The sequence below is a fragment of the Nannobrachium achirus genome (assembly GCF_963921795.1).
Source record: "Nannobrachium achirus genome assembly, chromosome: 17".
Taxonomy (NCBI): Eukaryota; Metazoa; Chordata; class Actinopteri; order Myctophiformes; family Myctophidae; genus Nannobrachium; species Nannobrachium achirus.
In genome coordinates, this window is record NC_137824.1 from 29,511,416 (window position 1) to 29,537,693 (window position 26,278).

Sequence of the window (26,278 nt, forward strand, 5' to 3'; positions counted from 1 at the left end):
TCTCTCTCCCCTGCGCCGCACCGAGATGAGGTGTGCAGTCACGTCGGCATGTGTGTACATGTGCGTAGCGTGAGCGTATAGGTGTGTGGTGAATCTAAGCTCATTCTGTTTCCCTCATTGGAAGCGAAATGCCTAAAATGTAAATACACTGTGTTTCTCTGTGTTGAGTGTGTTGAGTTTCTCTGTAGTTAACTGATGCACACAATGGCTTCACTTTGGCTTCATGGGGGTCTGAAAAACAACTGAAGATTCAGTGCTATTCAGTGCAGCACGTTTTGCATTACACATATTCTCTGTGCTGCGGCTTGTTCTATGATGAGCAAGTGATGAATTGAAAGATAGAGGAATAAAATGACCGATCAATATCCTGGTGAAAGGATGCTTCTGGGGGGGCTTTTGGAGCTTGTCAACAGGATAGACCCCATTGGGCTCGGCCATGCCTGCCTCTTGACAAGCAGGGAAAAAGGCGAAACAAATCAGGCCATCCACTTAAGGATCACCATGTTGTGCGTCTGTCAATTCTTTCCCCCTATGCCCATAAGGAAGGGCGGAATTATCTGCAGCACGTATCTGTGGGCAATGGGGCCAAACGTTGCAGTGACCTGCATCAATCATAAAATGAATAGAGATGGGAAATTGCGGCACATGTTGCTTGGGGATCGAAGCAGCAGCTGCAAATCCCCCTCATTCCGATAGCCTGGCCTGTCAGGGGAGATTGTGGCCATAGCTCAGTGCCGTATTTCATATGGAATATGGAGTCCATTTGAAATGATAAGTGTAATATAGGGGAAAACCACGGAGAGCTGCCTATGTATGAGCGCACAGTAAGCCCGATATTGGAGATAGAGTAGCTGCTTTGGATCCCGTGGCTCATTGGGGACACGACTGCGCCTCCAACAAGGCCATCACCGAAGTGAAAAGCAAAACAAAACGTAAAAAGGTGAGGCCAAATCCCCCTAAGAGCTGGTTTTCATCTCGCGGTTCCCGAGAAAGAATAACTGATTTCTTTCCACAAGGCAGAAAGACGCTGACGGCAGTGAGAAAAAGCAAATGAGAAATAGCCTAGCATAAATAAATGTAAACAGCTGTGAGTATCGGGATGTAAACATATGCTTAGTGAATGTATACACACTCCTCTGAAGCATGGAAACCCTTGAAAGCCTGGGATCCTGTAGCTGAAACCAGCTGTGAGACTGATTTAAATGGGTAATGAGTCGATGGCGGTGTTCCAGTGATCTCCACCATCTCGTCGATCCAGCAGACTGGTCCTCCCGTTCTGTCTATCTAGACATTGATCCAGAGTGATAGTTTGAATATGGGGATTGGAAGAGGATATATTTAACAGAAGTACCTCATGGACTTTTGTTTTTTTATAAGATAAGACCTAGAGGTCTGTCATAATATGAAACCACATCTTTAAGCTTGTAGGTGTGTGCTGCTGTCACACACCGAAAACAGCAGATCTTCAAGCTCACAGTGCGTTGCGAAGTGATGTGTTGTGAGCAGTGGTGGAAAAAGTGCTCAGATATTTTACTTAAGTAAATGTGTAATACTGCAATATAGAAATACTCTGTTACAAGTAAAAGTCTGGAATTCAAACTGTATTGGAAATTGGAAATACTCAAGTAAAGTACAAATACCTCAAAATTGTACTTAAGTAAATGTACTTAGTTACTTTACACCACTGATTGTAGATTCGGCATCATTTAGTACAGTAAATCTTCAAGATAATGTAAATGCACAGCAAAATCCTCAAGGATAGTTTAACTCTAAGGCTAAAATGGATCCAAATGGGTGTATTTTACTGTGTAGATTTCACTTGGGTATCCTTTGTCAGAATTCCAGTAACAGCATTACCCAGTGATGTCCAGTATACATGCACTCACCTTGCAAGCTCAGCACAATCATCCATTGCACGCTAATGATTGGCTGATAGGCATAATGTCTCTCTCTCTGAATCCCTTCACTAAAGTGAATACACATACTGTAACTTTACATTGGATTACAACTGAATCGGGCAGCTGAGACAGCTGTTTAATTCCCCCATCATGATAATATAGTCCCTCCACTTTTCCCCCCTGTAGTGGTATAAAGGCTTTCATTGCTTTCATTATACAAAACAAGATTTGTGTCCTATAGTCAGTTTAGATCCAACTGATAAAACGTCCTAATTGATGTCTATATTTTTTTTGCCGTAAATATTCCGCCAGAAATACTACAGGAAAACGATTCAAATCTTGGCAGATTCTATTTGGACCTGCTTATCAGCACCCGGGGAAGAGACGAGACAACAATCTCTAGAGAAGTGCCCTGGATTAGCAGCCCTGTAAATGACTGCCTGGCCATGCATGGCTGATGTGATTAGTACAGACATGCTGAAGATGCCCAGTCAGCAGCCTGCCCTCATTAGCTTTTACACTAGTTCACATTGTCTCATGATGCTGAATGAATGCTACCAATTGTCAAACTGTGGAGTCCAACTGGTTGCACAGTAGAGAGGGGGGGTGGTGATGTCACTTGGAATTAGCCATGAAGAATTTGATTTGATTCCGTGTGTGTGTGTTTTTATTTAAATTGACTTAAAATGTACTTATAATTTCAAGCCAAGTTATTGTAATTAGTTTGTCTTTTTCTGCAAGAATGAAAAGATGTGATCTGTCACATTTCTAATGATACCTTATCCTCTTCTCTTCTCTTCTCTCCTCTCCTCTCCTCTCCTCTCCTCTCCTCTCCTCTCCTCTCCTCTCCTCTCCTCTCCTCTCCTCTCCTCCGCCGCGTGCCCAGTGTAAAGCCTGTCTGTGATCGCTCTACCCTCCTGGTGACAGGGTTGTTGTAACCCTGACTTAACCTTTGACACCTAGGAGTCAGGCTGTTTGTGTTCTTTGGAGGCAACGCCAGGTGAAAGAACCCAGGCGTTGCCATGGGAATAAGTTGTAAGTGAAGTACTGTGGCCACTCTTAAAGCGTCCTCTTAATATGTTAGGACAAGGGCTCCTGGGAAGGGGAGTATATGGACCCACATGGGTTAAAAGGACCACAATCAAACAGGTCATTTTTAATAGCACACATCTAGACCTCCCACCTTAAAAGGAAAACATCACACATGATATTGCAGCTTTTCAGAGGCTGGAGTTCTGTTCAGTGGAACGCTGCCTTCCTCTCCCCTTCCCCTGTTTTCTTAAGCAGCCTTATTTTCTCTCGTCTTCCAACAGTTGACCGCACACAGCAAAATCACATTAATTCAACCCCGAGAGTGTAAGAAATGGACCCAAATGGACCGCCTAGTGCTATGGATGTAGCTGTGCACGCACGCACGCACGCGCACACACACGCACGCACACACACACACACACACACACACACACACACACACACACACACACACACACACTGTAACTCCCTTTCTGTCTGTTTTGTGTCCTGTTTGGTGGGACCCCAACCAACCGTTTGATCACCCTCACAGTGTGTAGAGAGAGTGATCTAGGGAGAGAAGCAGGGAGCAATAAATAGATGATTAAATATATAAAGAATGACTCCCTGTTACTCCTCCCCTCCCTCCCTCCCTTCTCATCTCCTCTCCTCTCCTCCTTCCATTCCCCCACGCAACGGTTTCAACATTGCTTCTGTTTTATTTCTAACTCAACCTTTGCTCTCTCTCTCTCTCTCTCTCTCTCTCTCTCTCTCTCTCTCTCTCTCTCTCTCTCTCTCTGTGCCTCCTCTCTCTGTGTCAACTCTCCCGTTTGTAAAGAGAAGAAGGGAAAAATGGGGGGGTGAAAAAGAACATCAGACACCACAAATGCACGAAAGATGGTCGGGCGGCCTCTGTAGAAAAAAAAAGGAGTGAAAAAAAAGAAAAAAGAAAACAAAAATCAATACAAATTACGATGGAGAAAGTGGCACTGATGGCTGGGATTGCAGCATATGTTTACACTAAATCAGGCAATCTGTCTTCATATGGGCTGTGTAATGCGCAGGGGGGTCAGGGTTCGCACAGCACGCCGGCGCTCTCCAATTACTCAGGCTCTTTGCAAAGAGGCAGCCGTATCGATTAGCGGGGAGGACTACAGGCCTGTAGGCAGCCAATGGGGCGCTGAGGTCAAAGTGCAGGGAGATTTTAATAAGGGGAAGTAATGGGCTTAATTTCTTGGGGTGGGGGCAGTTGATGGGGATAGTGGAGGTACCAGCTCTCTCTCTCTCTCTCTCTCTCTCCTCCTCACACCCTGGTGGAGAGGTTCATTAAAAGCCTTATGAGCTCTCTCTTTCTCTCTCCCTCTGTGTTTCTCTCTTTGTCTGTGTTCTTTTTTCCCCTTCTTTCACTCCTTGCTGAGTATTTCCTGTCTTAGACTTGTCCTCGCTCTGCCTCTCTTAAGTCTCCCATCCCATTAACTCTGTTAGGAGGTAAATGGCTTTTTTATTCAATTGTCCGAGTTCCCATAGAGCCTTTCACCTGTTTTTTTAGGTTGGGAACGTATGCGGCGCGGTGCACAAAATTGACTTTTGAATTCAAGTTGATTACTGCCTGCATACTCCTAACACATTACCTCCATGCATCCACTATGCATCCCAAAAAGTCTCTTTGGGATCAAAGCAATGAATCTCTCTTCATCTGAGACAGAGAATAGGGAGAACGAGAGAAAGAGAGGGAGGAGGAGGGAGGGAGTAATACATTTAAGCTTCTGTGTTCTTTGGTCCCCTCTCAGGGGCAAAGATCCGAAATCCAACATGGCAGCCCTCGTGGCGAGGGCCCGTCTAGCTCCGTCACCCTTCAGATATCATCCCCACCCCAGCCACAGCCTGAAAGCCCTTTTTCTCCTCTGCCGCCGCTTGAAACGGGCTCCGACAAATTTGATTTAGCAGCTCGCGGGCGCCCATTCCCGGGGAAAGAAAACAAATATTGTTATAATGGTAATAACATCTATTTGCCCGCTCGCGACAAACGGTAGCGGGGGCCCTTTGAAAGAGACCCCTGCGCGGCCGTATTGCTACCTTATTCTTATTCATGAAAGCGGCGGTTATGCATATTAGCGCAAACTAGCTATTCTACTCACCGGCATTTGGTGTGTCAATCATCCTTACAGAATACAAGAGGCACTGGTGACAAAAGCGGAGTGGGCACGATCGGCTGACAAATTGTCCCCAAAGTCAAATTTGACAGGCTTTTATGATTAATGGGCTTGATTATGGAGAAGTATCTCCCTAACTCATTTCCGGGTGTTTCTCTTCTCTCCTCGTCCATATAGAGAGAGGAGAAATGGAGATTGTGTTGTTTGCAGCGGGTGAACGACAGAAAAAAAGGGAGAGAAAAAAAATAGGACTCTGGGCTCAAAAGAAGGAAAATACAATTGAATTAGGAATGCGTGGTGAGAAGGGAGAAGCGGTGGGGACAGGTTGAGTGTAAGGTCTTGCACTTAATGAAGAGAACAGAGAAGATAAGAGAGATCTGACTGTGAGGAGAGAGAGAGAGAGAGATCAGCTGACACTCTGATAAAGGGAGGTGTGCAGAGGGCAGGGTGGCATGGAGCAGTCCCCGGAGCTTTTCAGTGCCTCAGCTGGCATCGGGAGCCGTAACAAGCCTGTTAACCAATGGGATGTCATTTCAAAGATCATATAGAGATTTAACCCATTTAGGCCTAGAATTATTGAATGCTTTAACCAGTGAAAAATAGCAGATATACAAGCTCACAGCGCGGCACCGAGTGCCGCGCTGCGAGCTTGTAGATCTGCTATTTTTGAAAAAGTCGTGAAAATGTGTGCAAATCTTTGAATATTATGTATTTTTAAAGCGAACGTTTGTAACTCAAATTTTGCTTCTGGGTGGTCCCTGGAACTAAATATTTTGTGATGGGGGTCCGTGGCCAAATACATATCATTTTGGGGGTCCTTCACATGAAAACGTTTGAGAACCACTGACATAGCAGTCTCTCAAGAACAGACTAACTGATCTCCAGTTAAGTGAAAAGGACCTTTTCTTTGATGATGGCTGGCCAGATTGCTGACACAGAAACATAGGTTTTTCCAAAAACCTTAGAAGGATTCAAAAGACACTTATAGAATCGGGTCAAAATTCTAATTTTCATGATTTTTCTAAAATAGCAGATCTACAAGCTCGCAATCTGCTATTTGTCAATAGTTAAAGCATAAAATAATGATATAATAATGATAAAATAATGATACACAAAATGTATACCCGTTCTAAATGGGTAACCAATAGGATGTAATTTCAAAGATCATATAGAGATTTAAGATGTTCTTCTAAATGGCAGCGAGAGGACATGTGCGCATGTGCAGGTCGCCGGTTAGAATCCCTGGACCCGGGAGGGGAAGTTGAATGATCTTAAATGATCTTCTTTTCTTCCTTAATTGCTGTTCAGTTGTCCTTGAACCGGGTACTTAGCTCCTGACTGCTCCAGTGGAGCTGATCAGTGGACAACATTAAAAGACTATGGTTGTACTGGGCAGCTCCTATAGGTGTGAATGTCTTGCACGCTGATGATGAGAAAAGAAAAGAAAAAGAACATCCGCATTGAGTATATCTAAACAGTTGATGATTTACATATCCCACCAACAATGCAATTCAATAGTCATACTGTGTGTTGTGGTGGTATGTGCCATGCAGGGAAGGGATGTAAATATGCTTTTGAGCTTTATTTTTTACTTTTGACAAATATGTTCAAAATTCAAATGTATGATTATGCATTAACAGTTTGTCAATCAATCAATCAATCAATCAATCAATCAATCAATCAATCAATCTGTCCTGTTTGTTATGCAGCCTTGAATGAACCCACCATCGACTACGGCTTCCAGAGGCTACAGAAAGTCATCCCACGCCACCCTGGAGACCCCGAGAGGTTACCCAAGGTCAGTAGAACACAGCAGAACATGATCAAGTTGCTGATCAGAGGTCAGATGCAGGACCTTTTTGTCCCCTGGACATATTGTCTGGTCCATCCAAAAGTTCTTACTTTCTAAGTAGCCAGCTGGACAAATAAAATCGAATTTGATTGCTAAATGATGGCTGGTTATCTGCCAAAATATACCAGCATTTTGGCTGGTGTTCATTTACAACCCTGATCCGAATAAGATTTATACAGTATAGTGAACAATGAGATTATGATCATTTTTGGCGCATTTAACAGATGTGCGAAAGGGTAAATTGTGATTGAGATACTGTAACTGGAAAGCCTTTTGTCCCTATGTGGTTACTGTAGACCACCCGCACCAGTTACAACATATTTTTTAATGCTACTTGTATGGTTTAATTTAACAGAGGACCAACTTTGAAATGCTTGATTGGATTTGTTCGTTCTACTCAATACATACTTGGCACTAGAGGCACCCCTCAATGCCAGCCGCTAAATTGGTCCAATCCTTCTTAAAACTGGAAACAGCTGTTTATAGGATGCAATACTGCTGCTTTTGCGGATTCTCATTTCCCTTGACTGGGTTCAGCTATGGGCAGCAGGTACACATTCCCTAAGAGGGGAGACGAGATGCCATGATGTAAGATTGTTAACAGATTTATGCATATGCATTGTCATGATTAAATGTATATACATGTCTCAATACTTGCCTTTAGACATACTAGGGAAATCATATATGCATGAACGCATGCTCGCCCACACGCACGCACATGTATGCACGCATGCACACGCGCGCGCACACACACACACACACCACGCACACACCCACACATGCATTTGCATTAAACAGGGGGCCCAAAAAGCAACCAGCCGTCAGGTGCCCTGGGCGGTTTGCTGCCTGGTTAGTATGAAAAGATTATTTTGGCTCCTAAGAAGGTGCTAGGCTAACTGAGCTAGATTCTTTCAGGCAGCAAACTGCTGTAGAGGGGGACAGGATCAGATGGGCCTTGACACTCTAAAGCAGCTGCCAAATTGAAACCATTTATCAAAATCTGACATCGGAGATCCAGTCACCAAAAGCCAGTTTATTTGTAATTTGATACTAATAGTGAGCATACATTGTCTGGCCCCTTTGATGGCCTGATTTGCAGCTAGAGCGAAATGCCCCCCCACCCCCATCCACCTTTAAATATTTATTTATTCAGAAAGAAAACTCAATAAGAGCATAGATTTCTTTCCCCCCCCCCTCCTCTTTCTTCCCTGCAACCGCAAGCTTTTCAGACATTTTCGACACGAAAGAAATCACAACAAGCGGATTGTGTTAAGCCATGCTATTTGTAAAAGGGCACATTTGGTCTCGGCCAATGAGACATGTCAGGATGGGGTCACGTGATCATTCCGGGGTGGTTAAGTTAGCTTGTCACTTCTCTTTTGTTTTCATCCACTGCTGTCTTGCCCCCCTAACACCCCCCCACCCCCCACCCCCTCCCACCACCACCACCACCCCGTCTGTGTAGGACATAGAAGTGGATAGAAAGAGAGTTGTCTGGTGTTACGTGTTGGTTTTTGTCAGGCAGCAAGAAACACTAAGACTTGTAGTCATGTAATACTGGTCAGGTAGCAACAGTCTGATGGGGGGGCGCACCAGTAGAGTAACTGGGAAGACATGGAGACAGACTGAGGAATACCCTTTGGGTACGCTTAAGGTCCAGTCGCCCTTTCAGCATAACCTCTAATGAGTGATTGGATTAAGGCATTGGCGACCACACTGTCCAACTAACTGGGACTGGAAGTCAGCCACAGGCAGACACGCACGCACACGCACACGCAAACACGCACACACAGGTACTATAGCTATCGGGCCAGCTGATCGCCGAGACTGTTCCTGGATCAGGTTCACCCCTCTAATTTCATTTCCAGTCTGGCTTGGCTGCAAACAGACACCTCTCTTTCTGTAGAAATACAGGCTGGTTATGGACACCTCGCCCTCTGCCCATACACTGGCAGGCAAATAGACAGCCAGCTATCCAAACCTCTCCATCTGGCCACAGATTTCCACCTCCCACCTTCCTACCCCTGCACACACAGTCCGTCCTGGCTTGTAGAGTATGGTCTGTGTTCAATTCCCACATAATCACATACTGTAGGTAGAGAAAATGTGGAGTAGATTCAGCCTGCTACCATTTACATTTACCCCCAAAAGAGACTCCAGAGCCTGCGAGTTTTCTCTCTCTGCTTTGCTGGCTGGAGAGGCAGCAGTGAATGCTACTCTGTTACAGAAAACCTGCCACGAGACCCATTCCTAGGTCATGGCAAGTTTAACAGCCTATGAATGCACTCAAACAGACACCTGGACGGAGATTCTTCCCTGCTACATATGGAAGATCTATTTTTATTTCCCAGAGTACCGTAGTGGAGGTCGGTGGAGTAAAAACCGACCGACCGAACAATAGCTGGAGAAGGCGCTAAAAAGTAGAGCTGCTGCGTTCTAGATTTATTACTTTCGATCCGATTTGGCAGAATCAATACCGATCTGATACCATATCCGATGCAGATTCTGATCCGATAGCACATTTGATATATGTATAAATGTAATATGATATAAATAATAAGCAATAAAATAAAACTAAAATAAATGCACATATTTATGATCGATCCTTTTCGCTGCGATCCGATCCGATCTAAGTTTTTTTTAATATCGGGCCGATATCCGATCTGAAGATCGGATCGGTGGCATCCCTACTAAAAAGCAAGCTGTAGTTTTGTTTTAGTTTTATTGTTAAATTAAAGATAGACTGTGGGGCTAAAATCCTCTGTGGGGCCTGAAAACAGAAAGTTCACGGCCTGTATGTGGTGATTTGCAAACCATAAGGTTGAGATGAACTGTGTTTGGTGTCAGAGTGAGCACCTTTCACTCTGATCATTGACCCTCCAACCATCCTCCCACCCTGACACCAGCCTCTCCAGGCACTCGTTCAGGGATATTAATTCAAATACGGGGGCCACGGATGAGGAAATCCCCCTCTCATTGAAAATAATGAGCAATATTCAATTCATGAGCTGAATTTCAATCCATTTCCTCAACTGCCTATCTCTGAATGAAATTAACCCGGCACCATGTCTCACATCATTATAATACCGTAACCACCATATAGGCGCTAATCTGCGGATCCGGATCTGGATACGGCTCCACTCCGTAGGCTCTCGGCACCATCCATATTTTATAGAGATCAGCAGGGCAGTAGCGTTAGCGGCGGCGGTGTCGCTGGCGAAGTGCTCTTTGTGTAGCGGGGTTGGCGCGGGGCGGCCGCGCTCTGGTCGGGGTGATTTATCATTGTTAAGGGCCCTGTCGGATGGCTTCTCCTCTAGGGTCACTCTGCTCCCCTCTCGCACTGCACCTCCACAACCGCCGAGCCAGCCCCCCATAATTAAGCCCCTAGAAACCAATGGAGGAAAATAGGAAAAAAAAAAGGAGGGGAAAAAGGAGGAATATGTCAAGAGACGTACGGAAGAAGGGCAAGGGCGAGGGGCCGGGGGCTGGAGCTTTGGAGGTTTGGGCCGGGCTGCTGGGCTCGAGGAAGGTGGGAGTGCACGCAGGCGAGCGATAGCGAGAGTTTGTGTTTATGTTGAGAAATGCCCCCGTCCAGGACAAACGGAGATGTTTACTGCATGACTGCATGTAGTTTGGCTCTGATTGACTCCGAGTGGGTTCACTTATTACAGCTCTAATATGGAGAGCAGGTTGAAACTGAAATTTTCGGGTCGTAGAAATTCAACTCGAGAGCTTTGAAATTCCTCGCAGGAAAACACATGCTCCTCCGAAGCCATAAATCAAAGTTCGGTTTAATTTCCTGTCTATGTAGGATGACCCTTCTGTAAAGAAGGATATTCTTTTTATTTTTATCTTTTTTTATTTTATCATACCTGGTCTTCCTATTGCCTTTTTTCGCCCTGTGAGTTATTCCACATTAAACCACTAAAGTGCCCTAAAGAGATGTGCACTCTGCACAAGATGTGTGGTCTGTCGCTCAAAAATACTGTACGCCTGCTGGCTCCCGGAGAGAAGCAGGCGGAGCAAAGCAGATGAAATGATTTTTCCCAATGGTTTGGGTCATAAAAAGAAAGGAGTTCTCCCTCCCTCCGTCCGTCCGTCCGTCCGTCCATCCTCCCTCCTTCCTTCACTCCCTCCTTCCTTCCCTCACTCACTCACTCACTCACTCACTCACTCACTCACTCACTCACTCACTCACTCACTCACACTTTCTTCCATGCACACTCACCCACGTATGGGTGTTGTGTGCACAGACACAAATGTACACACACACACACACACACACGCACACACACACACACACACACACACACACACACACACACACACACACACACACGCACACACACACACACACACCCCCACACCAGTTTAAACTTGCCTTTTTTTTTGTCTGAGGAGACTTCAAAGTCAGCAATGAAACTGTCCAAGATAAGTCTCATCTCCTTTCTCACTTCTTCTTCATCTGCTGTCCTAGAAAGAGAGGGTTCAGTATTCAGGACAGAGGACAGAGCATGTTGTGTATATGTCTATGTGTGTGCATGTATTAGCGTTGGAGAATTATATCCATGTAGAATAGTGTCTACGTATATCTTACAGCTATAGCACTATGTGATTTGTGCATACTGTATACTGTATTATGCAATCACGCACACATTTACTCTCTACTTGGGTGTGATGCCCTGTGATCTCGGAGGGAGAGGTGGTTTGGGAGTGTGGTCCAGTGTCACACCCGCCAGTGATTTCCCCCCTGCTGGGCTGAACAAGGAGAGCATTGCTCCAGAGTATAGAGATCACACAGTGACTAATGGTGTGGCGGGGCGATCCGGCCGGCGCTGCCTCACACACACACACACACACACACACACAGAAAGTGAATCGCCTGCACACCGCGCGCTGAGGACAGATCTCAGCGGAGAGCCCACCGGATGTGTTCTCTATATTCTATAATGATCTGAATCCAGACGGCATAATAGATGCTGTAGTGTGTGAACATTCCATCCCTAAGGCAGAGTTATTTTCGTCTTTTTCTGGGTTTTGGATGAGGAAATATTGAAACAAGAGTTTTAAAACTAATAACACAGTAATTCAATTTAAACATTTTTTTTATTTAAATTTAGATTTAAATTTTAAATCCTCTGCCGTTTGTAATAATTTACTTTATGAACTGCACAAGATTATTAGTTTTTGCACTATTGTTTCTGTTCTACTTTAGCTTTTATCCATGCTATATTCAATCTTAATTCTTAAGTGCATTCTGAAGTGTTAAATAGCGATGAGCAGAACATACTCTAATCTTTTGCCAGGCGTAACAAGTCTGAGGCTGATTACCCTATCAGCTGTCGTATTGACTATTCTGCCTCTATCCCTCCATCCATCCACTCGTCCATCCCTCCATCCCTCTCTCTCTCTCTCTCTCTCTCTTTTTCTGTCCAGTTTCCCTGAGAGGAAACGAAAGTCTTAACCCACCACCTACCCCCCTTTTCCAACCCCCCACCCCCTTTACTCCCCTCTCCTCCACCCATCCATCCTGATCCATCCATCTCGCCGTTCCTGAAAGGAAGTGCCAAGAGACCCCTCACACATCTCCTCTCAACCCTCTTTTCCCCTCCATCCCTCTCTCTTTTCCCATATTCCCTGTGCCCCCACCCCCCCATCCTGCCTTCATCCCTCCTGGCCCTCCCTACCCCTACCCCTACCTCTCTCTCTCTCTCTCCCTCGTTTCTCCCTCTCTCCTCCTGCTCTGCTCCCCTGCTCTGCTCGGAGGTGTGGGCCAGTGATAAGAGATGATGATGATAACTGGGAGGCAGTGCATTACTGTATTGATTGGGGCAGGGCTTTCAGCGCAGTTAAAGCGGGCCAGCGCCCTGATTGCCGGCACTTGCGCTGACAGGAATCCGATGGCGCTGTCTCTCCACGCCCGACCGCTAAAGGCGGGAGGATGTGTGAGGAGAGGTGTTAGGGGTGGTTGATGTGTGTTGCGCGCGCGCCTGCGTGCGTGCGTGTGCGTCCGTGCATGTGTGTGATGGAGGGTGAGGTTGAAGTTGAGAGAGGTGTTGTGTGTATAATTGTGTGAATGGATATGTATTTATGGGACAGGGTATACTACGGTGTACACTCAGAGTTACAGTACGTGTACTATTCTCTCTCACACGCACGGCCGCACGAACGCGAGCGCACACACACACGCACACACACACGCGCGCGCACCATTCCCAGCCAGGCGGCTGCAGTTCCCTGGTGAGCCAACACCTGGAAGTGCTCTCTAATATGTAGAACACAGTGCTTCTAGGGAGCCGGCGTGGTGACTGTGATCTTCGTGTTAGCCGTCTAATCGGGGACAAGTTTGGACCTGGGGCGCCAGGTCTACGCAATTAACTACAAGGCAGAATGGAGAACAAGGGGCATTCTGGGTCCCCAGGAACCCTGGAGTCGTAGCGACTCACTGACCCACGTGATCCGGGCTGGTTATTCCGCCGGTGTCGTTGTTGTTTGAGGATAATTAGAAACACACACTACCAGCTACGTCCCGGGGACCGGGGACTACTAGCACGCAGGAAAAATGATTTACTCAACCCCCCAGAGACAGTTCTGCTAAGACTATACTGTTCTCTGTGGTACAGTGCATTTGTTTTGGGACAATCTGCATAGTGTAGTTAGGGGGGCTGTGTTCACACACCAGGAAGTGGCCGAGAACAGAACCGATGAGAAAACAGGCGCAGCAGGAACAACACATGTACAATGAAATGAAATGTGCGCACGCACGCACGCACACACACACACACACACACACACACACACACACACACACACACACACACACACACACACACACACACACACACACACAGAAATACACACACACACACACACACACACGCAGTGTTTCTGAGCCTCGAAGGCGTCATTATCTTGAGAAGGCTGTTGTGTCTGTCAAGGCCTAATGAAAATAGAAGGAGCGAGGACACACTGGCACACACACACGCACACACACACACACACACACACACACACACACACACACACACACACACACACACACACACACACACACAGCACAATGCATGTGCGCATACATTGTGTTTACTTCTATTTGCCCAAGATTTAATCTCTGTACGTGTGCACAGGGTTACACATGTGTATTCATTCCAGTGTTTTTGTATACTGTGCGTGTGTGTGTGTGTGTGTGTGTGTGTGTTGTGTGTGTGTGTGGGTATGTGTGTGTGTGTGTGTGTGTGTGTGTGTGTGTGTGTGTGTGTGTGTGTGTGTGTGTGTGTGTGTGTGTGTGTGTGTGTGTGTGTTTGTGTGTGTGCATTCGGGGCAGGTCTGCGGTTGCCAGAGGGCCTGGCGTTGTATAGCCGCCAAGCGTCAGAGACATTAACTAACTTGTGTTTTCTAATGGAGATTAATGAAGCCAGAGCACACCGTAGGGGGAGGAGAGAGGGGGAGAGAGAGAGAGAGAGAGAGAGAGAGAGAGAGAGAGAGAGAGAGAGAGAGAGAGAGAGAACATAAACACTTTTACACATGCATACTGTATACTGTACACTATGAACACACACTCTCACATGCATACTGTACGTTGTTACGCAGCCACACACATGTCGTCACTGTCGGGCAGAAACCTTGTATCTCCAAGTTTCAAATGTGTACGTTTTTTTAAGTAAAGCTCTGCCTGTCGCGCAAGGCTAGTGAAAATAGCAGATCTATAAGCACACAAATCGGCTATTTCCACTAGTTTTAAATGGGTTTTTTTAAATGATGAATACAAAATGAACGGTCGTGGACATACAAGGTTTCCACCTAACAACGACGACATGCACAAAATGTACATACATAAGAACCCCCCCAACACACACACACGCGCGCACGCGCGCACACAGACACACACACACACACACACACACACACACACACACACACACACACACACACACACACACACACACACACACACACACACACACACACACACACACATACACAGGGTTGGCAGTGCCAGCTTGTGACAGATTGTATCAGTTCTCAGAGGAGAGAGAGAAGCATCCTTACAATAGAGAAGGAGGATGGTGCTTGAGGGGGGTTGGGGTCCAGAGAGTGACAGCCTGCTCTTATTTTGGTACCAGCGTTTCCGCGCGAGCAGTGGTGGAAAAAGTACTCAGGAAGGAGTCAGGAATGAGTGTGCGTACCTGCGTGCGTGCGTGTGAACAAGTGTATCCAAAATGATATGATTCCTTATTGATTTGACCTGTTAAATCCACTTCAGTCATGAATGGGAGTTGTAGTAGCTGAAGATAAACTGAAACATGCCTTGTCGTGCTACTGTTTTGTGAACATATTGTAGTCGTGTGACATTGTGATGACAATGGGTTTTGATCTAGGCATGTGTACTATATGTATATATGCATGAGTGCAGTATAGGTATAGGCATTTACCGGTATGTAAGTGTGTATTGTGTAGGCTACAGTATGCATATGCACATTATATCAGCATTGTCAGGCACAAACCATGTTTGCAAAACTGTAACTTTTCAGGAAATGGAGAAAACGTATCATTTACTCACAAGCTCTTGTTAATACTTGTCATTGGTTCAATATTTATAAAAACCTGCAGACAGACGGACTTAACCACTTTCAATGCTGACATGCCTATTTTGGGCATGTCTTTTGAAAATGTTCAAATCTATCAAACGTAGTGAAAGTTCTGTTCTACTGAGCTCACGCTTCAAATTGTGACACATTGGGAGTATAAGTATAAAAACATAACTTTTAAAAAAAGAGATACAGTACAAGGTTTGTGGAAATACAAATGCAGTCACATATAACCTGTACAAGAAGTCCTTCTGCCAAAAGCAGCGCTCCTAAACCAGGATACTTGTCTTTAATGAAAACCAGAGCTGCATTGCTGCTTGCAACCCACACCTCATTCAAGTTCTGCACTCAGCAGAAAGATAAATAGCAGTTATAGATTTCAAACATTGATTGGATAATAACGTCCTTCAGTGTTGAAAGCCTTTATCATTTTGCAGCGTAAACGTCACCACGATTCATTCAACAAACATTTACTAAAAGCCATTTAGGCCTGAACTGTGTCACTGTGTCACTTTAGATTCAAACCACTTTAACCATTACTTTATGCTTTAACTATTAAAAAATAGCAGAATCTACAAGCTTGTAGATCTGCTGTTTCTGAAGAATCGTGAACATTTGTGCAAGTCCTGCAATTTTTACCCGATTCTATAAATGTCTTCTAAATCCTTCTTCTAAATCAGTGGTTCACAAACCTTTTCATGTCAAGGACCCCCAAAATTACCGGTATTTGGCTGCGGACCCCCATCTTAAAGTATGTTGTGCCAGGCCCCCCTTAATACTTTATTAGGTCAGTCAACATGTAACATTTTCATTGTCCTTGTTCATATATACCTGTATATATATATTTTTTTACATGTCATGTCCGTGTAGACATTTTGACCCATTTTCTTTTTTTTAAGCAAATTTTTGAGTTACACATTTTTTAAAACTTTTAAAAAGATATATTCAAAGACTTGAATAGACTTGAATGAAAGACACTCGGTGCCACGCTGTGAGCTTGTAGATCTGCAATTTTTCAACAGTTAAAGCGTTGAATAATTCGAGGCCTAAATGGGTTAATAATAAATCGTCCTTGCTTTGCTCTGTGGTCATGCACAACATAACGAGACACATGCCTGTAACCAAATTAGCCAAAATAATCATTTTTCTTTTTGCTCTGGTCAGTGCAGTGTTATTTCTGTAACTGGTGCTATCAGTCTCTGCTTGGTCCTACAGCGCTCTGCCCAGCTGGACTGGATGCCGCTAGTCATCTTGTTGGATCCTTTCCTCCGGAGGTCATATTCTGTCGTGGGAAATGGGGGAGGAGGGGGAGGGGGGCATCCTTGTTCACTTTTTCTTTTTTGATCGGCCTGAGCGGAGCGGAGTGGAGGGGAAGAGCGGTCTGACTCAGGCATAGAAAAACACTGGCTTGTGGTTAACTTTGCTTCTTTTTGTAAGACCAACCCTCCTCCCCCCTTTGAATCCTGTGGCTGTCACAGGACTACAGTGCAGTACTTGAATCTCTACTAAACGGTTCTGTATTACATGGTTCTATAACCCTGGTGTGTACAAGAAGAAAACTCGTATCTCCCAAGTTTCAAATGTTCTGCTTCATAATACAAGACTGTCGCACAAGACTAGTGAAAATAGCAGATCTACAAGCACACAACGCCTCAGGGTGCTATGCATTGTGTGCTTTTACTTGTAGATCAGCTATTTTCACTATTTTAAAGTTGTTTTTAGAATAATAACAAAAAAAAGGAAGGTTTTGGACATACAAGGTTTCCAACCGACAACAACGATATATGGAATAAAGAGGGAAGTGGTATTATTACGCTATGTAATTAAAACAATATCCGCCGTATTTGATTAGAGGAGGGAGGATTATGTGTTCTTAGGCTTAGGGTTACCGGGAAAAAGAACGAAGCCGAGGTTGATGACTTTGATGAACCGTTTTCTCTACACGAGCTTCACTGCTTTTCCCCAGTAATAATTGTCAGTAAATGAGCGTACTACGGCACTAGTGCAGTCTGGGTAATTAGAATGAAGTGCGGGAGGAATTGGAGAGGCGGGGGTGTGATGAGGGGGGGGCTTTCTCTCTCACACCCCGATAATGACAGTGAAGCTCTCTTACCCAGCTGTTCATCTCCTCTCCTCCTCTACGGTCCCTCCCTCCCTCTTTCCCTCGCTCTCGTTCACTTTCTGTTTCTCCTCTCTTACCCCGGCCCCCCCGTGCCTCTTCTCTTCCCCCCTCTCTCTCTCTCTCCGTTTGCCACATTGTTTACACCTCTTCTGTTTCTCGTTTCTCTCTCAGTGCCTTTTTGTCCAAACATCTGTTTTTGTTTGTACTTCCCAGCCCCCTTTTTTTATTGTTTGTATTTACAGATCGTGCTCTTTTCTTAGATTTCCATTGAATCCGTTAGACTCTCTCGCTACATTGGAGGTTCACGCCACTTCTCCTTCTGGCCCTCACTCTTTTATCCGTCTGTCCGTCCATCCATCCATCCATCCATCCATCCATCTAACCCAGTGGTTCCCAAACTTTTAGCTTGAGACCCAAAAGAGAAATTAGATGTTTGCCTGGGACCCAAACTAGTGAAAACAGCCGATCTGCAAGCTCTTTACGTCACTTCGTGCCGCGTTGTGAGCTTGTAGAGTGGCTATTTCCACTACTTCTTAAACATTTGCTTTCTAATTTGTCATTTCTTAGATTTTTCTTTGATCATTGAAACATCATAGTTTTTTATTCATGAACATTTTTGCTTTTATTGGGAATGATTTTTGCAAATGTTTTGAAACAATAATTGCAATTAAAAATAAAATGTAGGAAACAAAAAACTAAGGGACCCATCAAAATGTGTCCGCGACCCACGAATGGGTCCCGAGCCACTGTTTGGAAAACAGTGATTTAACCCTCCTTGTCCCTCTGCCCCTTTTCTCATGTTTCTCACCTCCTATCTCTGTTGCTATCTCTCTTTCTGTCTCTCTCTCCCTCTCTTAGTGTCACCCCCCCCACACACACACACACACGCACACACACACACACATACACGCACGCACGCATGCACGCACGCACACACATACACACACCAGGCATCGGGTCCTCAGTCCTCACAGAGGCGTAGATCAGGCCCCTCCTCCCTGTAATACCCCAGAGACCTCCAGCAGAGGCTCCCACAACACCGCCTCTCGCCCAGAATGCCTCTCATCACTGTCTTCCTCACACCTACCTGTCACCCCCCCCAACACACACACACACACACACACACACACACACACACACACACACACACACACACACACACACACACACACACACACACTGTCTTATCGCGTGATACACCCTCCTGACCTTGTGATTGAGTGACCTGTTTGCTGTGGTTTGTTTTAGTGTTGCACTGAGTGATAGGCGTTGTCATCTCGCACTCACCTGGTGACTGTGAGTTTGTCTGCAAACTGAGTAGCTCCCCTCCTTTCTCCCTCTCTCCTGTCTGACTGTCTTCCCTCACACACAGGTCTGTGTGTGTGTACTGTATGTCCGGGTGTGTGTGTGTGTGTGTGTGTGTGTTTGTGCGTGCGTGCGTGCGTGCGTGCGTGCGTTTGGCCTCCCAATTTAACTCTGGCAGAGCCAACGAGTGTTTCCAGCGCGAGCTCCTATTTATCTATTTATCAGGCCTGTTATTGTTATTAAGAGCCATCACCACGGCGACCCGCTGGGCTGCTGGCGAGAGATTGGACGCTTCCTCCTCCGGGGGGGTGGGAAAAAACAGCCTGGGGGCCAGAGAGGAGAGAGAGAGAGAGGAGGGGGGATGGAGGGATGACAGAGAGAGAGAGAGAGAGAGAGAGAGAGAGAGAGAGAGAGAGAGAGAGAAAGAGGGGGTGAATTAGGCAGAGGGAAATTCAATAAACAGATGCAACGGGCCTCTAATAAGGCAGTGGTCCGCAGCTCTGAACGCTCACAGTGTTAATGGGTTCTCACTACCCCTAGGCTGCGTCTCCCCCTCCCCTCACCTCCCCTCCCTCCATACTTACCCTCTCCTCCCCTGCGGGCATATCCGTCCGTCTATCCATAGCCGTCGGCGGCCATTTTGAGCGCGGAGTCACTTCTGATCACAATAATTTGCTGTCAGTGTCGTGTCGGTGTCAGTGTCAGTGTGGCGGCGAAGCACTTGTCCTGACAAAATAGATTCCACCTCCGTCTCCACAGGCACGCAGCTCAAAGCAGGAGGACAGAGAGAGAGCTAGAGAGGTGAAGAGAGGGAGGTTACGAGTTGGCTGTATAGAGCGTCGCAGCGGAAGTGGATTCCTGGGGTCACTTAATATTCCCCATTCATTTTCGCCATAGACCTTTTACAAATATATTTATAACAATTATGTTAAGCCTCGAACCAAGCCATCCAGGATGGAGGTGAATCATGATCATATAACCTTTGATCCTATGTGAAAACATATTTTAATATTACATTATTTGATATACTACATTTAATAACTACCCTTTGTTTAGCGATTTTCAAAATGTTCTTTTCATAGAAAAAAAGGTTATATGGTCATGATTCACCTCCATCCTGGATGGCTTGGTTCGAGGCTTAACATAATTGTTATAAATATTTTTGTAAAAGTCTATGGCGAAAATGAATGGGGAATATTAAGTGACCCCAGGAATCCACTTCCGCTGCGATGCTCTATAGTGGTGTGATGAAGAGTAGGGGACAGGTGGACTGGTGCAAAACAGCATTTGGATTGCTTTGCTTGTCTATGAGTGTGTGTGTGTGTGTGTGTGTGTGTGTGTGTGTGTGTGTGTGTGTGTGTGTGTGTGTGTATGAAGATGCATGCCTGTTTACATGTGATTCAGTGTTGACTTTGACAGAGATTTAGTTTTAGTCTTCATAGTCTTTTGAATAAAATTCCATTTTGTTTTAGTCACATCTTTGTCATTTTGAATGTTTTAGGTTTAGTCTAGTTTTAGTTGACTAAATATCATAAGATTTTAGTCGACTAAATATCTACAGTTGAAAAATAAATTTTGGCCTGCCTTGATGGCATCGTATTGCATGCTGAAAATTGCCGATCTACATGCCCACAACTCGTCGCAGTTCGACACGTTGGGAGCTTGTAGATCGCCTTTTTTTAAATTTGAGATAATTTCTAAAACAAAAAATGCAAAACGGTTTTGGACATACAAGGTTTCCACCCCGACAACAACTAAATGAAATGCAGACAGCTGCCTCCGTGGCGTTGTTTATCACACATGGGCCCTGTCATTAAAGCTAACCTGTGAGTTGTACTCTGTAAAACAATGATTGCATTTTAATGCATCCCTTCCTTTTTTCACAGCTCAAACTGCCAGCATCGCCTTTTTTCCCTGACTCGCAATTTTCACATGCAGTTACAAAAGAATGATTTAACCTCTTGAAAGTGTGAAAGCTAGTAACACTGCCCAGATTATGTTGTGGGCTGAGGGGTTTGATGTTTATAGAAGCAATAACATTTTAGTTCTTTTCTTTTTTACCCGGAATTTCACTATCCATCACCAGCAGTTCAAAACGTAATGGGGACTCTGCCGTCCTCACATGTGTGGTCTTTAAAGTTAGCGCGGCTGCTTCCCCTGTCAGCGAGGAGAGACGGAACGATAAGAGACTGCCTGTGTGTCTTACAGGAGGTGCTGCTGAAGAGGGCTGCTGACCTGGTGGAGGCTTTGTATGGAATGCCTCACAACAACCAGGTACTAAACATGGTCATGTCAAGGACCTCCAAATTGATTTGTTATTGGCCGCGGACCCCCAGCTGAAAATGTGTTGTTCCAGGGGGCCCCATAACAATAATAATATTGGTGTAAAAAAAAAAGAAAGAAAACAAAAAAAGGTTTTAAAATGTGTTCAAATATTCACAATTCTTCAAGATGTTTCAAAATGGTTAGAAGACAGACGATCTAAAAGGTCACAACACATTGCATCGCAATGCTTTGTCAGCTTGTAGATCGGCTATTTTCGGATAGCAGAAAAATTAAATAGGGTTTATATTCACACACAAAAGAAAAACACACGCACACACACTCACACACACACGCCACCGACGACCACTCTTCTAAGCGGCTCGCTCCCTAGGTGCCACGCCGTAGGAAAGCGTAAACATTTTGTACAAATGTGGCCCTGACTGCTCCATTATTGCACACTTTGTGTTAACACTTTTTCAGCACAGATTATCTTCACTTTCATACGGTGTAATATGCTCCTGGGGGCTGGCGGGCTAAAACAAGCACATTCTTCCACTGTTACTGTAGACACTAAGGGCTTTTCACTGCAGCTGTAATCCCAGGGTTAAGTGCCTTGTTCAAGACGCAGTGATTCTCAACCCTTTGAATTTCAAGGACCCCCAGTTTGATAAATCCACAGATCCTAATTGATACAGATAATTGTCTCTCATTGTTAATTTAACTCTGAGAATTACAGTCCCGTAAGGCAGTGGTTCTCAACCTTTTCAGGCTGCGACCCCCAAAATAATATTTTAACCCCCCCTCCCCCCACACACACAATGAAGAGCACTAAGAGTTGAGGCATTACATTCTGTATTGCGAGGTGTTGTGAGCATGTAGATTGGCTATTTTCACAATTTCTGAGTCTAATATTTGACAATATGGCCAATGTTTAATTTGTCATTTTAAAGGTATTAAGGAGTCTTTAAATTGACACTTTAGAAATGTGCAGATACACTTAAACTTTATGTTGGTTTGTTTACGGTTGAGTGAGAAAACAATGTTGCACATTAAGTTGCAAAAAAATAATTTGGGCGACCCACAGGTTGAGAACCACTGAGAAGAAGAAAAATAAAGGGCACCCTTTTTTCTTTATTGTGTTTACCTGATGTCTTGACCAGTCCAAGATTCAATCAGGCAATCTTGCGGGCAGCACTGCCACTGGGCATACATACTGTACACCTGCTCCTTTAAACTGCAGGCTACTGACAAAAAAACACAAAACAGAAACCTGTGATCAGCTATTAAAGTTCTAACAATTACATTTATTAATGACATGGAGGTTAATTAAAAAAAGACTTTTCATTTAGGGAGAACTCAGGTCATAAGAGTTGCAAGAGAACTGGAGGGGGGGGGGGGCAACATCGTCTGTGGGATTTCTGCAGGGCATTCTCAGTATACTTAGAATCGTTAACGTTTTTTATTATTAGAGCTATTTCTTAAATTAAAGAGAACGAGGTCACCTTTAAAAGAGACTTCATTGTCACATGAAACTCGTGTTCATGCTGGTGGTGTTGGCTTGATGACAAGCCTTACAAACTATTCCACTTAGCCAGTGGTAGAAAAAGTGCTCACGTTTGTTACTTAAGTAAAAGTATCAATACTGCAATGTAGAAATACTCTGTTATACTGTCTGCCCGGAATTCAAAAATGACTTGAATAATAAGTACAAAAGTATTGGTATCAAAATGTACTTAGATATAGGGGTGAAGTGGTTAATGTATGTTTTGTAATAATAATCCAAATCTACAAAGTAATTAGTAACTAAAGTTTTAAAATAAATGTATTGGAGTAGTTAAATGTACAATATTCGGATCTTAGATGTAGTGGGAAAGTGAAAGTATTGGAAATTGGAAATAGTCCAATAGTCCACCTTCTTTTCTCTCCTGCTGCCTTTCTCTCTCTCTCTCTCTCTCTCTCTCTCTCTCTCTCTGTCTCTGTCTCTCTCTCTCCCCCCGTCTCCATCCTCCCATCATGCCCGCTCCATTCCTTTGCTCTCCACCTTTCCATGTCCCTCCATCTCCCTCCACTCTCCTCCCTCTCCTCCCTCTTTCTCCATCCATCCATCCATCCGTCTGTCTGTCTGTCCATCTCCAGGTAGGGATGGGACGATAATCGATATTATCGTTTATCGCGATTAAAATGAACACGTGATTCCAACCAGTTCCTTTCCCCTCCATCAGCCCCCCCCCCAGATCTGCTATTAGAACCGTGTTATACAAAATGTAATGCCTCAACTCTTAGTGCTCATCAGAGTGGGAGGGGTCCCCAGTTTAAAATGTGATTATTTTGGGGGTCGCGGCCTGAATAGGTTGAGAACCACTGCTATTAGGTCACAATAATCGTGACATAAAATGTTCATATATGGTCGCGTGCCTCCCTGTCTCTCTCTCCAGGAGATCATCCTGAAGCGGGCGGCGGACCTGACGGAGGCCCTCTACAGCGTGCCGCGCAGCCACAACCAGCTGCCCTCGCTCTCCGGCTCCGCCCACTCCGGCATGATGGGCGTCAACTCCTTCAGCAGCCAGCTGGCCGTCAACATCTCCGAGGCCTCGCAGGGCGACCAGGGTCAGTACCCGCTGTACCACCTACCCCGTACGCATGCCGCACACACACACACACACACACACACACACACACACACACACACACACACACACACACACACACACACACACACACACACACACACCTACACGTACACACACACGCAGTATGTGCTCAGTAAGCCATAGTAGCGGTTTGAAAAGTGTTGTGCTAAGCACTGGAAAATTAAACAAGTTTGTCATAGAGTTGTAGTGCCTCTTCCAGAGTGTTTTTCGGCTGAACGTACAACACCCAAACTCATAATCGGAGCTCTTAAGTGTCTCTAAAGGAATACAGGGGGCGTAAAAGAGCACGGCACGTAGCAAGACATTTAATCGGTTGAACTTTGAGCCGTGCAAACATTGAGTTTCAGTTTACTTTAGAGCCAGGCACACGTGAATTTTAAGTTAAACATTCAGTGTAACTTTTTAGCCATGCAAGGATCTTAAAATAGAAGTGGCGGCGGAGGCAAAGCTTTGCCAGAGGCAGCAGCGTGTGTGGCAGCAACTGAAAAGCAGAGAGATCCAGAGTGGGAGGATTTAAACGGACCGCCTTGTGGGAATGAGCTGTGATTGGAGTGTAGAAAAGCGTGGCTGACGTGGTAACAATCAGCAGAGCCGTGTTTGGTGTGTAGAAAAGCGTGGCTGATTGAAAACAATCAGCAGACTGACAGCTGATTATGGTTGACCGTATGACTGCCGTGACCCGCATGAACTGAACGGAACGCTTCATTACAGTGTGAATGGCCTCTGAGGATGCATTATGCAACTGGCTTGACCAAATACTTTTTGGGTCCATTTGCAATGTACTGTATGGACATACAGTATGTTGCAAAATGAGTGTTAATTTAACTGTCAGAGGAATAGGGTTAAATGTACTGTTGGATATTCTTATTTTATATCTGATTAATTCATGTTATAAATATTATAAACTATTAGTGTTATTCTTTGGAGCAAAACTATGGTTTTTCTTTGAAGCGTGCGTGCGTGCTGGTGTGTGCTTATGTGTGTGCGCGCGCGTGTGTGTGTGCAAGATGCAGCCAGCACAAGTTTGCTTTCCCAAAGCGTAAAAGCGTAAGAGTCAAGTATAAACATCAATAAACAAAAAGTGACACATTGTCAAGCGTACTGAGCACAACTCTCCCACATGCTCAAACCAAACACTTGCATACGCAAACACAGAGGTGTGCGCGCACGCACTCACACACGCACACACACGCACACGCACACACACACACACACACACACACACACACACACACACACACACACACACACACACACACACAGATAGACATATCCATTCTATACAGTAAAGTAGCCATACATGTGTATAGAGAGGTGTTTTGAATACACACACATGGATACGATGAACACATAGACACACACACACATCTTCTGCTGCCATCCACACGGCTACTACAGAGAAATAGCCCATGTTTCCTGTCAGCAGGCAGCTCTTTCATGGTCGTACAGGAAATAGGCCTGAACGTGCGATGAACAGATTGCTCATGCTGGAGCCGTGCACACATGTAGACAAAAGAAAAAGCATCACGGAGCTGTTTTTTCTCCGGTGACACCTCGGCGTTGCTGCCTCCCCTCCTTTTTTCTCTCTCTTCCTCCTTCTCCTTCTCCTCCTCCTGCCTTCCCCCTTTGTCTGCTTTTCACATCGGCGCAGGAGCGAAACACCTACAGGAATCTATGAGGTCATGGGAAAAGGACCGCAGCCATCGTGAAAATTCATAATTCCGTAGTTTATGTCCGGGCGCTATTCGGAACATTACACCGAGGGCCCCGGACCAAGTCCCTCCACTGTTATGGAACTATGAAATGTCTCTTTGTGCCCCGCGCAATTACGTAGTGTGATTAAAACATTAATAAAAATAGGGCCTCGGCAATGCCCGGGCCTTATCAAACGGGACGAGCTACGTAATTTACTGCCGTAATTCCAGAGGAGCAGCGCTGCGGGGGCCTGCTTTACATCACGTCGTCCTTGTGCAAAATGAATTATTTCATTTTTTCCTCTGGAGTTTGTCTCCGCTCACCATCACTTGTTTTACCTCACAATGACAGCTTCCTTCAGCGCCAGCATGGGGGTTGTGTGGCGAGCAGCGGCGGCGGTGGTGGTGGTTATGGTAGGGAGAGGAGGAGCATCAGGGGGTGGGGGGTAACGTAGCAGCAGCGGCAGTACTGGTACTACTGGGGGGGCAGGGGCATCACAAGGGGGGGGGGGGGGGAAGTGGGACTGAGTTACTAGGGCCCAAGGTGGAGGGGCCTGGAATTATTTTATACTTTAGCTATTGAAAAATAGCAGATTTACAAGCTCGCAGCGCGGCACTCGGTGCTGCAATGCGAGCTTGTAGATCTGCTATTTTTGAAAAGTCGTGAAAATGTGTGCAAATCTTTGAATACATGTATTTTTTTAAGCGAACATTTCTAACTCAAATTTAGCTTCTGGGG

The 26,278-nt window shown here is 45.2% G+C and overlaps 1 protein-coding gene across 1 annotated transcript in view; it reads left to right on the plus strand.

The window, feature by feature from the left end:
- Nucleotides 1–26,278, plus strand: part of LOC308302177 (transcription factor COE3) — a gene marked incomplete at both ends in the record, with an annotated part of 142,786 nt that overhangs the window by 112,736 nt on the left and 3,772 nt on the right. Inside the window, 3 exons of the mRNA XM_080746410.1 lie at nucleotides 6,772–6,860; nucleotides 21,138–21,203; nucleotides 23,630–23,801. Of these exons, the coding sequence (XP_080602536.1) occupies nucleotides 6,772–6,860; nucleotides 21,138–21,203; nucleotides 23,630–23,801 (327 nt within the window). The remainder of the gene's footprint in view (nucleotides 1–6,771; nucleotides 6,861–21,137; nucleotides 21,204–23,629; nucleotides 23,802–26,278) is intronic.